At 43.7% G+C, this 17,586-nt stretch overlaps 1 protein-coding gene and 1 pseudogene across 1 annotated transcript; both read right to left on the reverse strand.

Moving 5' to 3' along the window:
* Window positions 1-429: 429 nt before the first annotated feature.
* EZHIP (EZH inhibitory protein) lies at window positions 430-7,110 on the reverse strand. The gene is given in 7 exon segments (XM_089904930.1): window positions 430-1,443; window positions 1,474-1,846; window positions 1,913-2,058; window positions 2,089-3,342; window positions 3,344-3,429; window positions 3,801-3,897; window positions 7,106-7,110. Coding segments are annotated over 7 exon segments (2,727 nt in total). The 3' UTR covers window positions 430-677.
* An 8,062-nt stretch (window positions 7,111-15,172) lies between these two features.
* On the reverse strand, window positions 15,173-15,810 carry LOC149744323 (uncharacterized; annotated as a pseudogene).
* Window positions 15,811-17,586: the final 1,776 nt, after the last annotated feature.

Consider the following 17,586-nt stretch of genomic DNA (forward strand, 5'->3'; position numbering starts at 1 on the left):
TTCAACCTGGATATCTCCATCGCCCCTCCTTTTCTCTAGCCACCTTGAGTTAAACCCTGCCCCCTTTTCTTGTCCATAGTTGCAAATCACCTATGTAAAGAGCATATATAATATATAAATGGAATTTTCCTGGACAGAACTCCATGTTAGACAGTGGAAATAAATGATTGCTAGGATAATATTTTATTCCCTCTCCCTTCCAATGAGTAAGCTAGTATGCCAACAACTTTCTTAAGTTCTCTAAATAAGACACAGGATTTTTGGACAATAAAAAATGCTACAATTTTTAAATGAAACGAACATTTTAATTTGTTCACACACAAAGTTAATTAGGGAAAGGCAACTTGGAAAAGGGAAATCTCAGAGGCCAAGGCAGGCCCTTTTGGGGGATAAGGGGGTACTGGAATCAAGTGCCAACAGCAGATAAGTGCTAGGTAGTGCCATTATGGGGAAGGGAGGCTTCAAAACTGCCTCTTCAAACAACAACTTCAAAACTGCCTCTTCAAACAACTTCAAAACTGCCTCTTCAAACAACAACTTCAAAACTGCTCATGATGTTGCTTAATAGCTAGAGCACTTGGAAACCTCACAGTTAACTGGCAGAGCAGGTAGCCCATTCAGGACAGTGGGTGGATGTTGATTTCTTTTGCAGGCCTTATGAGTATGCTCATGGAGAATCACAACATAGGAGATGTAGGAGAGGGAGGCATGCTCCCTACTTCAGCCGGCTCTCCTGAAAAGAGAGGGCTCGGGACATCACACTCGGGCAGAAAGATGCGCCTAAGGCTAGCGGGGCTAGGAGTAGAGATGGACCTCAGGCCAGAAAACCTATTGCAACTCGTGCCAGAAAAATTAGTGGAGGAGGAGGAGGGGCTCTGGTCCAGAGACCAAAGAACAGAGTTAAAGGAGGAGGAGGAGGAGGAGGGGGGGGAGGGGGAGGGGGAGGAGGAGGAGGAGGAGGAGGAGGAGGAGGAGGAGGAGGAGGAACTCTCACCACATGACTCAGGAGGTGTCGGTGAGGAGGCACGCATACGAACTGCATGCCAAACCTGCTGGGTAGCAAGGTTTGGGACCTCAAAATCAGAAGAGCTTGAGCTTCCCTCGAAGGCTAGCCTTAAGTCGAACGCAGGGGATGAAGGCAGAGAAGGGCTGCTGCTAGCGGCTGATCTTCGCTGGGTGGCGCGGCTCCAGGGGACAAAGCCTGGAGTCATGCGGCTGCGGAGAACAGGGCCTGGCAGGCTGGAGTGGCTGTCGACGGCAGCGCCTGGCCCAGATGCACGGCGGCGGGAAGCAGGGCCTGGCGCAGAAGCACGGCGGCGGCGACGAGCAGGGCCTGGTGGGCTGGAGTCGTTGTTGACGGCAGCACCTGACCCAGATGCACGGCGGCCGGAAGCAGGGCCTGGCGCAGAAGCACGGCGGCGGCGACGAGCAGGGCCTGGTGGGCTGGAGTCGTTGTTGACGGCAGCACCTGACCCAGATGCACGGCGGCCGGAAGCAGGGCCTGGCGCAGAAGCACGGCGGCGGCGACGAGCAGGGCCTGGTGGGCTGGAGTCGTTGTTGACGGCAGCACCTGACCCAGATGCACGGCGGCCGGAAGCAGGGCCTGGCGCAGAAGCACGGCGGCGGCGACGAGCAGGGCCTGGTAGGCTGGAGTCGTTGTTGACGGCAGCACCTGACCCAGATGCACGGCGGCCGGAAGCAGGGCCTGGCGCAGAAGCACGGCGGCGGCGACGACGAGCAGGGCCTGGCGGGCGAGAGTGCTTGTTGACGGCAGCACCTGACCCAGATGCACGGCGGCGGGAAGCAGGGCCTGGCGCAGAAGCACGGCGGCGGCGACGAGCAGGGCCTGGCGGCCTGGAGTCGTTGTTGACGGCAGCGCCTGGCCCAGATGCACGGCGGCGGGAAGCATGGCCTGGCGCAGAAGCACGGCGGCGGCGACGAGCAGGGCCTGGTGGGCTGGAGTCGTTGTTGACGGCAGTGCCTGGCCCAGATGCACGGCGGCGGGAAGCAGGGCCTGGCGCTGAAGCACGGCGGCGGCGACGAGCAGGGCCCGGCGGGCTGGAGTGCTTGTTGACAGCAGCACCTGACCCAGATGCACGGCGGCGGGAAGCAGGGCCTGGCGCAGAAGCACGGCGGCGGCGATGAGCAGGGCCTGGCGGGCTGGAGTGCTTGTTGACGGCAGCGCCTGGCCCAGATGCACGGCGGCGGGAAGCAGGGCCTGGCGCGGAAGCACGGCGGCGGCGATGAGCAGGGCCTGGTACTGATGCTTGGCGCCGGAGAGCAGCGCCCTGCCCGGATAGACGGCAGCAAGCTGCGCCTGGTTCGGGTGCACGGTGGTGAGTAGGGCTCTGCTCAGCTGCACGGCTACGAATAGCAGCGCTGGACCCGGATGCGTGGCTACGGAGAGCAGGGCCTAGCCTAGTTGCCTGACTGCGGAGAACGGGACCCGACGGGGTGGTGCAGCCGCGGCGAGCAAGGCGTTGCACCGATGCACGGCTGCGGAGAGCAGGGCCAGACTGGGTGGCGCGGCGGCGGAGCGCTGGACCTGGTCTGACTGCTTGACTGCGGAGAGCAGGGCCTGGTGCTTTAGCCTGGCTTTGGAGGACAGGATCTGGCTGTGATGCGTGGTTCCACAGAGAAACCTGAAAATGGCCGCTGCTGCTGGGCTCAGACCTTGGAGAAGATGGCGGCGAAGACGCCGAGCACGTGGACACCTCATCTCCGGAAAACAGACAGCGCCGTGGAAGCTTCAGAGACCCGGAAGCCTCCTCGCGGCTGGGCCGCTTCCTCCCACGTCCATTCCCTGGGCTCGTGGTCTGGGTCGGACGCTGGCCAGCGCCCCAAGCGGCTTGCCAGACGGCGGCCCCACTGAGCACAGGCATTGTCTGGACGCCTTGGCCCGTCCTGGGCACCACACAGCTCAGCTCTGCGTGGGGACTCCCGCCGCCATGGAGGTTGGGGCGCCCCCCTTCCTGCACACTGTCCATGGAGGGGGGCCCCGGGTCCTCCCCAGTGAGCGAAATGGCGCCAGCAGCAGCCACCTCACAGGATGAGGAACCTGCTGTGTCACCGCCTGGGGCACCGCCACCTGACGGAGATGGGTTGCTCGAGACTGTGGGGACCGAGGCACCGGGATCAGGGTTTTCAGTCCCACGGGTGTCGCCAGGGGCAGAGGCGACCTTGTTCTTCGGCCCTGCGGGCATCTCACCCTGTTGTGGCTTCTGCTCCTTCTCACAGCACGACTGGGTGGCCACAAGGCCAGATTCTCATTCAGAAACAGGAGAGCGCGGCGGCCGACGCTACCTCAGAGAAGCCCCGGGCGCCAAGAGGGAGGAGGATGGGCGGGCCCTGTGGAGTCTTCGCTTCTGATTGGTGGGCTGGATGTCACGTGACCTTCGTCTCCCAGGGAGGGGGCCAACTTGGCTCCACCTAGCGCCAAACAGGAGGGTGTGCTCCACATGTCAGGAGTTTGGTCCGCCCCACCCTGCTCAGCAGGCTGGGTCAATGCTGGGAATTCCCCATCCTTACCCTAGGAGTGTGTGCGTCTCGAAAGACGGGTTGAGGGCCACAAGACTGTCTATATAAATGATTCAGGTCACGCCGAATCAGCTTAGCTTATAGCACCACTCTGGTGGCTCAACCCTTAGCCAGGTGTCCCTCCTGGAATATAATCAGGACACTGCACCCGTAACTGTGACCCTGGAGGGGACGGTCCCGGAACTGCTCCGGGCATCTGGATGACCCCACAGGAAGGTTTGCTTGGAGAGAGGCCTGAAAGCGAGCAAACGGATGGGTCCTACAAGGGGGTCTTGGCTCAGGATGTTCAGTATGCTGCCACATATGCGGGACGGGGGGGAAGTTAATTCTTCAGCAAGACGCTTCCCCCTGCCCTGCTCCCTGAACACAGACAGGTTGCCTGGGATTAAGGGTGATGCTGTCCTTAAAGATGCATCATCATTTGTATGAGCTGCATAGTAATCCACTGATGAACGTACATTAATTTATTTGACCTACTCTCTAGTTTCTGTCCATATAAATATGGTGTGGTGCACAGGCTTGAAGTGCAATATTTGGACACATTTTTAGTCATTATTATAAAAGTCATTATTACTGCATGTTCAGTACCCAAAACAAAAGTAAATGTAGGAAAACTAGAACCTAGATTCCCACAGACCAGCAGGCAAGTACTGGGAATGTTTAATTATTTTTTGGTAGAATGGCTATTCATAAATAATTCAAAGTCCTTTTGTTTTATAAAAATGGAATTATTCATGCATACATATTATTTTGTAACCTGCTTATTGTGTCCAGAAAACACACTTTCCATGTCAATAAATACATTTCCACAAGGCCATTGTGTAACTACAAAATATTCCTTTTATGGAGGAAGCTTACATTTCTTTTTTTTTTTAAATAAATTTATTTATTTATTTATTTTTGGCTGAGTTGGGTCTTCACGCTACTGCGGGCTTTCTCTAGTTGCTGTGAGTGGGGGCTACTCTTCGTTGCGGAGCACAGGCTCTAGGTGTGAGGGCTTCAGTAGCTGTGGCATGTGGGCTCAGTAGTTGTGGCTCATCGGGCTCTAGAGCGCAGGCTCAGTAGTTCTGGCACGTGGGCTTAGTTGCTCCATGGTATGTGGGATCTTCCTGGAGCAGGGATCAAACCTGTGTTCCCTGCATTGGCAGGCAGATTCTTAGCCACTGCGCCACCAGGGAAGTCCAGGAAGCTTACCTTTTCAAACTGCTATATTGATCAACATTTATGTTGTTTCCAACTTTTCACTCTCTATAACACATCAATGTAAGACATATCCTTTTTACTAAAATTTGTTCATATCCTCGAATGTGAACTTGTTGTGGATAAATTCCCAGAAAAGGATATTCTGAATACAGGCCATACACATTTATAATTCTTTGATAAGAATTTAGGAAAGTGGTTCTTCTGAAAGTTGCTGTTACAGCAATTTTGGTGGAATGGAATGGGATATTTAGTGGAATGGATGAACAAATGGACTGAACCAACACAAAAATAGAATGGAATGGTGTTTGGAGTGTTAAATAATAGAGAGTAGAAAATGGATTTGAAATGGAATGCAGAATATGATGAAATTGCCACTGACTGTAGTGGAAATTAGAATAAAATGGAAAAGGAATATGGACTTGAACAGGATATGGAATGGAAAATTGAATGGAATATAATGGGAAAATGGAATGGAATGCAAAATGGCAATATCTAATGGCCTACGGAATAAAAGAAAAATGTTATATGAGAAAAGGAATGAAATGGAGTATAGTGTGAAATAAAATATTAAAGAAAATAGAAGGAAATCAAAATAGGAACGACCATAGTATGGAGTACAATATGCAATGGCCTGAAATAAATGGACCATGAAATATGCACTATAGATTTAAAAGTACCATAAAAGAATGGAATGAAATTTGGAATGAAAAACAGAATCCAAGATTATGAAGGATGGAATAGGAATTGAATGCTAATGGAATATATAAAATCAAATACTGATGAAATGCAGGATGGACTTAAATGAAGAATGAATGAATAGAATGTGTTCTGGTCATCCACCATTCCATAATATAGTGTTGTGGAATAATGTCCATTTCATTATGCTCATGGATTTTGTAAAGCTAGAATTCAGATAGGTTAGAGCAGGAATGGCTTATCTCTGCTCCACGATGTCTGGAGCCTCAGGTGTGAAAACTTGAATGGCTGTGAGGTCATAAGGGAAGGACAACAATCATTTGGCCAGAGTATCTGGGTAGTTGGTGTCACTTCCTGGAATAGGGAAGGCTTGAATATTGGGGTCACAGTGGGAATCAGTGATCTGTTCTGACCATATTAGCCACTATGTGCTCTGTAGTTGTCCTAGTGATTTAGGGTTATGAACCCCAACTTATCTCATGGCCATTCTCTTAATTCTATAGGTCAACTTTCACCAGTTTCATAGATCCAGTTTTCCTCTTAAGAGTCATTTCAGTTTATTCTCTGAGATCTTTCCTTTCCTCCTCCTCCTTTCTAGAATCTCTGGGTCTTAGTCATGATCCTTGACTTAGTAATAACTAAAATGCCCCCATCCCTGCTTTCTTTAAAGGAGCTATCTATATAGATATAGAGATGTATATAGTTTTTCCCCACTTATTGATTTGCTCTTCTCTAAGATCTCAAACTTTATGCTAAGGAAGTCCCTCTGTTTAACTCTATTGGTGTGTCTTCAGTGCCCTCTCCTTTTTCTTTCCCTGTGCTCCTGTTTAAGAGATAGTGTTTATGTATGTTTGTGCTCACAGAAAAAGAATCTGGAAGGGTGAGTTTTGTTCTCTCGTACTTTATCTTCTGAATGTTTTCAATGAGCATACATTACTCTTGTACTCAGAAAAAATAGAGCTATTTGCATTTTTAAAACAATTTATCATGTTTGTTTAGATTTTAAGCTGTTGTAAAAACAAAAAAAGAGGCTATCTTATATACTACTGGATGGGGTTATAAATTCATAGCATCTTGCCGATGAAATGTCCATTTGACACTACAATTTCTCTTCTAGGCATTAACTCTAAAGAAATACTCATATATACTCACAATGTTATGTGCTCAAAGGTGATTATTATAGTGTCATTTATTTTAAATAACCTGAAATCCTATTTCCAATAGGATACTGGATGTCCATAAAATAAACCTATGCAGCATTTATAGGATTTTTTAAAAAATTGTAATGCTGTGGGCTATGATATTTACACAAAAAACACATGATGTATTCTATCTACTGATCTATGTTTACATCTGTATATTTATTTTTACATCTACCTAGCTTTCTACATATATTAGAATTTCATTCACTATAGTGCAACAGGGAGGGGGGCATTTTGCCCCCCAGGTGTGGAGATTTGGAAATGTCTGGAGACCAGCACAATTGGGGAGGGAGAAGTGCTACTGGCATCTAGTATGCAGAGGCTAGGGATGCTCTCAGTCCCTTCAATGTACAGGAGAGCCTCTGACAACATAGAATTGTCTGACCCAAAATGCCAACAGTGTCCAGTTTGACAAACCCTGCAGTACAGCATTTACATTATTCAAAAAAGTTTAAGACAAAATTTACGTCATGATCAATCCTACCAGTGATTGATCACTATTGCTAAGTTTGATATGTGTATGTATTAAATTTTCTATGATAATTTTGTGCTTTAATAAATAGCAAAAGGGTATTTTTTGAAATGAACTAATTTTTTTTATTTTAAAAATTTATTCTTCTTCAACAAGCTACAAATGTTTTTCACATATGAAACATACTAGTCATTGCTTAAGAAATTATATAACTTAAGAATTATAATTTCAACTCATTTACATGGAGGAATATTCCACAAAAAATCCATCATCATATATTTACTGATTCTCAACCTTCTAATCAGAGTATTAATATGTAAATATTTATATATTTGGTTAAAATAAGGAAAAATTGTGGCATCATAATCATAATGCAATGTATTTGATATATAAAGGGCAGTGTGTTTGACTAACCAGCTCATAGTAACCTCATTACTACTCCAGTGACTGGTTTGTGAATGTATATTTCCCAGTTGTGGTTAATGAGATATAAATGTAAGTAGCTTTGGGGTCTTTGGGGAATGGTTTCTCAGCTTTTAAAAAATAGAAGAGATATAACAGATTGTTTACATAAAATAACTTAAAGAATGTATATATCAAATATTAGAATTAATAAATGAATTTAGCATGATTGCTGGATATAAGGTCAATATTACAAAATTGAGTTGTATTTCTATATTTTAGCTTCAAAAATTATAAAGAAAAAAATTTTAATGCCATTCAGTATAAATCAGAAAACATCAAATACCTAGGAACAAATCTAATAAAAGATATTCACAAGACCTCTGCCCAGAAATCTATATAACATTTCTGAGAGATATTAAAGAAGACCTAGATAAATTGGAGATATATCATGTTCATTGATTAGAAGACAACATTATGAAAATTAAATCAAAGAGAGATTTCTCATCAAAATGATTTATGGATTCAATCTAACTTCAGTTGAAATCCCAGCTGATTTTTTGTAAATGGAAATTAGCCAACTGATTCTAAAATATATGTGAATATCAAAGATCCAAGAACAGCCAGAGCCATCCAGAAGAAGAAATTTGAAGGAATTTCAAAGCTACATTGCAAGGGCAACTATAAAGCCATAATCATTAAGATAGTGTGATTAAAAAAAATGGTCATGAAGGACCTAGGGGCAAGATGGCAATAAAGACGCAGACCTACTAGAGAATGGACTTGAGGACACGGGGAGGGGGAAGGGTAAACTGGGACAAAGTAAGAGAGTGGCATAGACATATATACACTACCAAATGTAAAATAGATAGCTAGTGGGAAGCAGCTGCATAGCACAGGGAGATCAGCTCAGTGCTTTGTGACCACCTAGAGGGGTGGGATAGGGAGGGTGGGAGGGAGGGAGATGCAAGAGGGAAGAGATATGGGGATATATGTATATGTATAACTGATTCACTTTGTTATAAAGCAGAAACTAACACACCATTGTAAAGCAATTATACTCCAATAAAGATGTTAAACAAAACAAAAGATAGTGTGATTTGTGTAAAAGAATAGACAAATAGACCAATGGAACAAAGAAAAGAGTCCACAAACAGACGCACACATGTATGGCTATACACACACACACACACACACACACACACACACACACACACATATTTTCACCTGCTTTACAACAAAGGTACCAATGCAGTGCTTGGGAAGAAGGACAGTCCTTTAAATAAGTGGTACTAGACTAATTGTATATCCATCCTTATGGAAAAAATAACTTTGGCTCCTAACTTACATCATACACAAAAATTAATTCCAGAAAATAAAGCTGGAAAATAATGTATAAGCATATTATCAACTGTACTTCAATAAAAGAAAGAAAGAAATGTATACATGTATAATGTATAAACATATCTTCATGACCTTGGAGTAGATGATGATATCTGAAACAGGACAGAAAAAGCACTGACAATAAAGGAAAACGTTGAAAAAATATATATCCACACACACATCCAAAAAATATCTTACGTACAGAATAAAATCAAGAAGAAAAAAAGCCAATGCAATTGAACATTGGCGCAATATTTCAACAGGAACGTCACAATATGGGACATCCAACTGACCAATAAACAAAAAATTGCCCAAACTCAGTCATGAGGGATATGCAAATTTAAATTATAATGAGATATTAATAAACATCTACCAGAATAGCCAAAATGACAACCAGTATCAAGAGGTGGAGAAAATAAAGAAGTGGAACTCTAACTGCTGGTGGGAGTATAAATTGGTACTACCACCTGGAAAACTGTTTGGCAGTGTCAAAGCTGAATTTATGCCTTTTCTATAACCCAGCAACTCCATCTGTATTAGCTTTCTATTCCTGCATAACAAATTACCACAAACTTAGTGGCTTAAAACAATGTCCATTTATTAGCTCCCAGTTTTGTAGGTTCAGAAGTCCATGCATGGCATGGCTGGGTTCTCTGCTCAGTTGTCGCACAGGGTGATGTCAGCCTGAGAAATCAGTCGGCCAGTGCTATGGACTGAATGTTTGTGTCTCTCCTAAAATCCACATGTTAAAACCCTAATCCCCAATGTGGAGGTGGAGCCTTTGGAAGGTAATTAGGTTTGGATGGGTCATGGCAGTGGAGCCCCATGATGGGACTGGTGCCCTTATACGGGGATGAAAAGAACAGAGCTCTCTCTGTGTGTGAAGATACAGTAAGGTGGCCATCTGCAAACCAGGAAGCAGGCCTTCACCAGACACCAAACCTTTGGCTCCTTGATATGGGACTTCCCAGCCTCTAGAACTGTGAGAAATAAATTTTTGTTGTTTAAGCTACTCAGTCTATAGTAATTTGTTACAGCAGCCCAAACTAATTAAGACAGCCAGGCTGTGTTTCTTTCTGAGTGCTCTTCAGAAGAATCCACTTCCAAGCTCATTCAAGTTATTGGCAGAATTTAGTTCCACTTTTAGCTCCTAGAGATTTCTAACAGTTTCTTGTAACATCAGTCTCTCCATATAATTCTCTCACACTTGAATCTCTTAGAAAGCGCACAGGCCAGTTTAAAGTCTCACCTGGTTGGGTCTGACTTACTCAGGATACCTCCTTATTTGAAAGTCCTGATTTGGGACCTCAATATATCTGCAAAATCTTTTCCCATATAACGTAACATAATCACAGAAGCAATATGGCATCATAATACCAGGCTCTTCTCACACTTAACGAGAGGAGTTCATACTAGGTCAAGGGTCATTAGGAGTCATCTTAGAATTCTTCCCTCTGGTGCCAGGCAATCCAGTCCGTCCCACATAGAATAGTCATTCACCTCATCTCACAGTTTCCAAATTTCTCATGGTATTATAGCATCAGCTCAATTCCAAAAGCTCATCTAAATCTCATCAGCTCAAAGTCCAAAATCTTATCATCTCAATCATCTAAATCAAGCATGCATGAGGTTCCTTGGTATATAATCCACGCAGTACAACTCCTGGGGCACAATCCCTCTCCAACTGTGTACTGATGAAACTAAAGTGACAAACTATCTTCCCCTACACACAATAGTGGGACTGGCACAGGATAACAGCTATAAACATTATGGTTTAATATGGGGGGACATAGAAGGCAGAAAGCAGTCAGAATTCCAAAGTAGTCTGGAAATTCAGCTGATTTCTACTAACAGTCTGTCCAAGGCAATTAAGGAAGACAATTTAGTCTTTCTCTAGTATTTTGACATCAAAATTCTTTCAGTCTTCAGCCAATACTCAGTTCCAAAGCCAAACCCACATTTGTAGGGATTTGCAATGGCGGCACCCCACATCCAGGTGTCAAAACCTATATTAGTTTTCTATTGATATGGAACAAATGACCACACTCAGCAACTTAAAACAGCCCTCATTTATTAGCTCACAGTTGTGCAGGTCAGAAGTCTGTGCTCAGTGTGACCAGCTTCCCTGCTAGGGTCTAACAGGATGAGATGATGGTGGACTTGCTGTGTTCCTTTCCGGAGTCTCTGGGGAAGAGTCCCTTCTAAACTCTCCCATCTTGTTAGCTGAATTCAGTTCCCAGTTGCTGGAGGAATGAGGCCCCCATTTCATTGCTGTCTGTCAGCCTGGAGCAGCACTCATCTCCTAGAGGCTGCCTGCACTTCCTCACCCTGTGGCCCCCTCCAAATACTCTCTCATGCTTCAGATCTTTCAGCAAGGGCCAAGGCCCTTGTAAGTGCTCGCTGAATTAGGTTTGGCCCACCCCAAAAATCTCCCTGTCCTAAGATCGACTATCTGTGACCTGAATTACACCTGCAAAATCCTCCCCCCGCCATACAATTTAACACAATCATGGGAGTGATATCTTATTGATTATTTATTATATCCACAGGTTTCATCCACATTCAATGGGAGGAGACTATACAAAGCTAAGCGTCATTGGGTATCATCATAGAATTCTGCCTACTGCACAAAGTATATATCAAACAGAAATGCATAAATATGTTCTCCAAAAGGCATGAACAAGATGTTCTTGGTAGCATTATTAGAAATAGTCACAAACTGGAAACAGTGTGAATGTTTATCAACAGTTGAGTGAATAAATACAAGTGTGGTATCCATATAATGGAATACTACACAGCCATGAAATAATCAAATATCCCTACCTGCAACAAATATGGACAGATCCAAACATCAGTGTATTGAGCAAAGGAAACCAGCATAAAAATGTACATGAGTGATAATTCTGTTTGTATAAAGTTTAAAAAACAAGCAAAATGAACATATAGTGACATAGGTCAGAAGAGTGGTTAACTTTCAGGTGTAATGACTACATAAGGTCATAATATAGGTTTCTGGGCACCAGTAATGTTCTACGTCTTAGTCTTCGTGGTTTTACATGCATGTGTTCACTTTGTAAAATGTCATCAAGTTGTTGCCCCTTATGATTTATGAACTGTTCTCTTTGTATGTTCTACTTAGATGAAAAAAGAAAGCTAACATAAAAGAAAAAACTTTATAAAAGGCAAGAAGAGTTGACAGAAATATACTTCAGAATCACACCCCTTATAGGCAATTTTAAAATGGAAAAATGGAAATGCTTTTAACCCTTCCAGACTTCAGACTATATTATAAAGCTATAGTAATCAAAATAGCGTGGTACTGGCACAAAAACAGACATAAAGATCAATGTAACAGAATAGAGAACCCAGAAATAAACCCACACACCCTACAGTAAATTAATCTATGACAAAGGAGACAAGAATATACAATGGAGAAAAGACAGTCTCTTCAACAAGTGGTGATGGAAAAGCTGGACAGCTACATATAAATCAATAAATTAAAATACTCATACCATATACAAAAATGAACTCAAAATGGTTTAAAAGCCTAAATATAAGACATGACACCATAAAATTCCTAGACCAGAACATAGACCAAACATTCTCAGCCATAAATCATAGCAATATTTTCTTAGGTCAGTCTCCCAAGGCAAAAGAAATAAGAGCAGAAAATAAAGAAATGAGACCTAATCAAACTTAAAAGCTTTTGCACAGCAATGGAAACCATCAACAAAACAAAATGATAACCTATGGAACGGGAGAAAATACTTGCAAGTGATGTTACCAACAAGAGGTTAATATCCAAAATATACGAACAGCTCATACAACTCAATATTGAAAAAAACAAGCAACCCAATCAATCAAAAAATGAGCAGAAGACCTAAACAGACATTTCTCCAAAGACATATGGATAGCTAACAAGTACATGAAAAGATGCTCAACATAACTAATTATTAGAGAAATGCAAATCAAAACCACAATGAGGTATCACCTCACACCATTCAGAATGGCTATCATCAAAACGTCTACAAATAGGGCTTCCCTGGTGGCGCAGTGGTTGAGAGTCCGCCTGCCGATGCAGGGGACGCGGGTTTGTGCCCCGGTTCGGGAAGATCCCACATGCCACGGAGCGGCTGGGCCCGTGAGCCATGGCCGCTGAGCCTGTGCGTCCAGAGCCTGTGTTCCACAACGGGAGAGGCCGCAACAGGGAGAGGCCCGCGTACCGCAAAAAAAAAAAAAAGTCTACAAGTAATAAATGCTGGAGAGGGTGTGGAGAAAAGGGAACCCTTATACACCGTTGGTGGGAATGTAAATTATTGCAGTCACTATGGAAAATAGTATGGAGGTTCCTTGAAAAACTAAAAATAGAGCTACCATATGATCCATCAATCCCATTCCTGGGTAAATATCTGGAAAAAAACCCCAGAAAACTCTAATTCAAACGATACATGCACCTCAATGTTCACAGCAGCACTATTTACAATAGCCAAGACAGAGAAACAACCCAAGTATCCATCAACAGACTACTGGCTTAGGAAGATGTGGTACACATATATACAATGGACTATTACTCCAGCCATAAAAAATGAAATACTGCCATTTGCAGCAACACAGATAGACCTAGAGAATATTATACTTAGTGGAGTAAGCCAAACAGAGAATGACAAATAATATATGATATGACTCATATGTGGAATCTAAAAAAATAATACAAATGAATCTATATACAAAACAGAAGCAGACTCACAGACATAGAAAATTATGGTTACCAAAGGGGAAAAGGAGGGGGGAAGGGATAAATTAGGAGTATGGGATTAACAGATACAAACTACTGGGACTTCCCTGGTGGCACAGTGGATAATACTCCACGCTCTGAATACAGGTGACCCGGGTTCAATCCCTGGTCAGCAAACTAGATCCCACATGCATGCCACTACTAAGAGTTTGTGTGCCACAACTAAGGAGCCCGCCTGCTGCAACTAAGGAGTCTGACAGCCACAACTAAGGAGCCCTGGTCCCAATAGTTTAGGATTTTAACATAACTCTGTCAGCAGAGTAAACAAGAACTAAGAAAAACCGCAAAATTTGTCATTTGATTGAATTTATTGAATTCTTTGTTCAGTGCTTCAGATGAACATATGATCTTTCTCCTTTGACTTATTGATATAGTAGATTATTAAAATTTTCAAATATTTCCTAATACTACACCATGCTTTTATGACTAGGAAACTACCAGATTGTGGTAGATTTTTATAAACTGTCGAATTTTATTCACTCAAGCTTTATTGATAAAAAAATGTAATTTATGTTCGTAAGTGAGATAGAGCCATATTTTTCTCTGTGTGGGTGGTATACCATCTCTTCCAGGTTTTAGAATCAGGGTTTAGACTCCCTTCATAATTTTGGAAGATTTCTATCTTTTCTTCTAGCTTCTAGATCACTTTTTAAAATTGTTTTAGGAATTTGTGATTCATTAAAAGAATGGGATGATTGTATTCAATTTTCCTTGTGCATTCAGCAGTAATTTTGGTTCCCAATCCTAGTGGAAGAATAACACCATTTTCTGATAAAGGTGTGGCTATTCAAAAGTGCATTCTAGGAAAGGGAGAGAGATACACTGTAAATAACATAGATGCTGATTACAGAGGGACTTGGGTGACTGTCCTAGTTCCACCACTTAGTGTATGACTTTCCCCAAATTAATCTTAATCTTTCAACCCTGAGTTTCTTCATCTGGGAAATGGGAATATAGTCCCCTCTCTTGCAGTGTTTACCCCAAATTTAGCAAAGGGCAATTTTCACGTTATTACTCAAGTCAATTAATGTGCAAGCCTGCTGGGATCAAGAGTAAAACATGTGGTAATTTACAAAGTAACAATTAACATCAACAAGTAGGAGGTAATAACTGTTTTAGGAAATTGTATGTATTTCTGAGATTTTTTAAATCTTCTTGAAGTTATGCTTATTATTTCTATGTATTTTCCACATACAGATTATTTCTACATAAAATGCATCACCTATTCTTTAATTTTCTGAAAATAGCACACATGCATGCTCTTAAAAGTTAAATAGTAACACTAGCCTTTAATGAAATCAGAAATCATTTGATTCTAAATTCTCTTACACACATATAACCTACCCACTCCTGCTGCTCCGGCCCCCTGAGACAACTTTCATCTTTTCTGTTTCTCTGAAATTTACCATGATATTTCTAAATTATAGCCTTATAATGATTGTAGCATATTGCAAAAATGACCACAGGTGAGGACTTCTGGTTCTAGCTCCCTCGTGTAAAGAGGTTGGAAATCCTCACCCCCTTTCTTATAAGAAGAAGCTGGACAAACTGAATCAACATAAAAAAAATCATTGGCGAGCCAAGGTTGCAGAGCAAACCACCACCGCGAAAGACAGATTCAGAGTCATGATGGAGATCTGCTTACCTGGAGATGTCTCTAGAGCCATAAACATACAACATTTAAATGGTAAATTTGCTGAATTGCTTAAAGCTGAGCATGGAATAGTACGAGAGTAAGGGGACCTCCACGTGTCTGTGAGCTTTACCTTCAGGAAAATTTCCCCTCGTCCAGGCAGTGTGAGGCGACGCTGTAAATCCCCGGGTCAGAGATGGACGCGTGGAAACTCTGCACCCTGCACCTGCTGCAGAAGCTGTGCAGCGCCGGGTGGGTGTGGGATAGGTAAATAATGATGTTCTCAGCGCCCAGGAGGAGCATGAAGCGTGAGAGCGGGAGGAGGGAGTATCTGTGCTGCTTCTTCCTGCACAACCTGCAGCTGCAAACCAGAGCTCACAGGTTTGCAGGAGCGAGGCTCAAATTTAACCGGGAAGCAGTGGCAGCCCGCGGTGTAGTTCACCAGGCCTGGGGACTCGAAGTGTCGAGCAAACTTGACCGTATGCATGCAGCCGAGACCTCACAGTTTCCCCAAGGTCTCCCAGCGCTCTGGCTGCGCGCTCAGGTTTATCTCCTTTGAGAACACGGCGAGTGCCAGGGCGGCACATGTGGCTATGGATCTTTTGGAGTCCGCTTCACTAGCCTGCCGACTTTTGTCAGTAATGTTCTTTGCCGCCGCCGGGCTCCTGACCTTAGACAAGACGGTGGCTGCACGCGCCCGGCACCAAGACCAAAGTGGCTGCGCTGGTGGGGGCAGTGAGGGTGAGGGTGGGGTTGGGGGGCGGGGATCAAGGGGATCAGGGATCCCTGGCTGCTCTTGGCTGTGCGATTGAGCGGCAGTTCTCTTCCTTACCTTGCCTATGGCATCCTCAGCCATAAAAGCAAATCTGGCCAGGTCGTCACCCTGCAGTACAGGGTGGGGGGTGTGCTCAGGTTCTAAGAACTTACCAGGTCGCCCCTTTGTCTGCACTACCAAGATTGACCACTTATTGGAAATGAGGCCAAGAGGCTCTTCACCCTGAACCTAAAACAACTTTACTGCTGTAACATTTTGGCCTGTATATTTTGCTGTATATTGTAGCCCTTTCTCCAAAGAGATTTTTTAGATCATCCATACACACCTGGAGATTGCCTGTATCCATGTTCATTCTGTTACATATCTGCCCTGCGACCATGGAAATGGTCCTGAAATTCTTGGCTCCCAGTTAATCTCATATGAGAAAAGGGGAATAATATGCTATATTCTGAAGTGGTGGGTAGTAAAGTCAAAAATGTATTTGAAGTACTATTTAATACAGCAGAAGGGAATTGGATTTATTATGACTATATTATTTCTAAATTCATTTTCCAATAATTTCCTAAGTTTTAAAAGTTTTGTTGGATTTATTTTAGTTTCCTGCAATGCCAAGATTCAGGAAGTGTTCTGGATGCTGGATGCATAAAAGCCAACATAACTTGATCCTTTTTCTCCAGTCTAGTGTGGTAGGCAGACACACAGACAAATTACAAGAAAAGGTTTTACATGAGAATTATCAGTCTTTTAGGGGTATTGTGAGACTGCACAAGAGAGACACAAAGAAAAAGGTTGAAGACTGGAATGGACTGGAGATGGGTCGCCAAAAAGGAAACAGGATTCCCAAGAGGAGCCATGAACTTGGGAGCAAAACAGAAGCAACTGTTGCTCCAACACCCACTACTATCATTGAGGTCAGTAGCCATCAGGTGTTCTCCAGACAGGTGGGGCAGGCAAAACTGCTATACTACTTTCAAGGGCTTTACAGGAGTAGCACCTGAACTCTACTCACTTTTATCAGACTAATTTCTCTCCAGATGAGTGTCTTAGTTATCATGTCCTTGATAACTTCATAACATTCACTGAGGACTGAGTTGGGCCTGATGGTCAAGAAAGGCTGTGGGATTCTAGCATAGTTTCCTATTGCTGTTGTAACAAATTGCCACAATCTTAGTGTCTTAAAATAACCCAAATTTATTATTTCACACTTATGGATCCACAGGGCTGAGTTCCTTTTGATGCTCTAGGGGAGAATCTGTTTCTTGCCTTTTGCAACTTCTAAAGACTGCCTACCTCTTGCTGCCTCTTCAAAGCCAATAGCATAGTCTCTCTCTCTCTCTCTCTCTCTCTCTCTCTCTCTCTCTCTCTCTCTCTCCCTCCCCCTCTCGCTCTCCCTCTCCCTCCCCCCTCCCCTTCCATTGTCACATCTTCTCTTCACTGACCCTTCTTTCTCCTTCTTATAAGGACCCTTGTGATTATACTGTGCCCACC

This window comes from Delphinapterus leucas, chromosome X (assembly GCF_059928025.1).
Source record: "Delphinapterus leucas isolate spDelLeu-1000000601 "Yukka" chromosome X, BTC_Dleu_Yukka2, whole genome shotgun sequence".
Taxonomy (NCBI): Eukaryota; Metazoa; Chordata; class Mammalia; order Artiodactyla; family Monodontidae; genus Delphinapterus; species Delphinapterus leucas.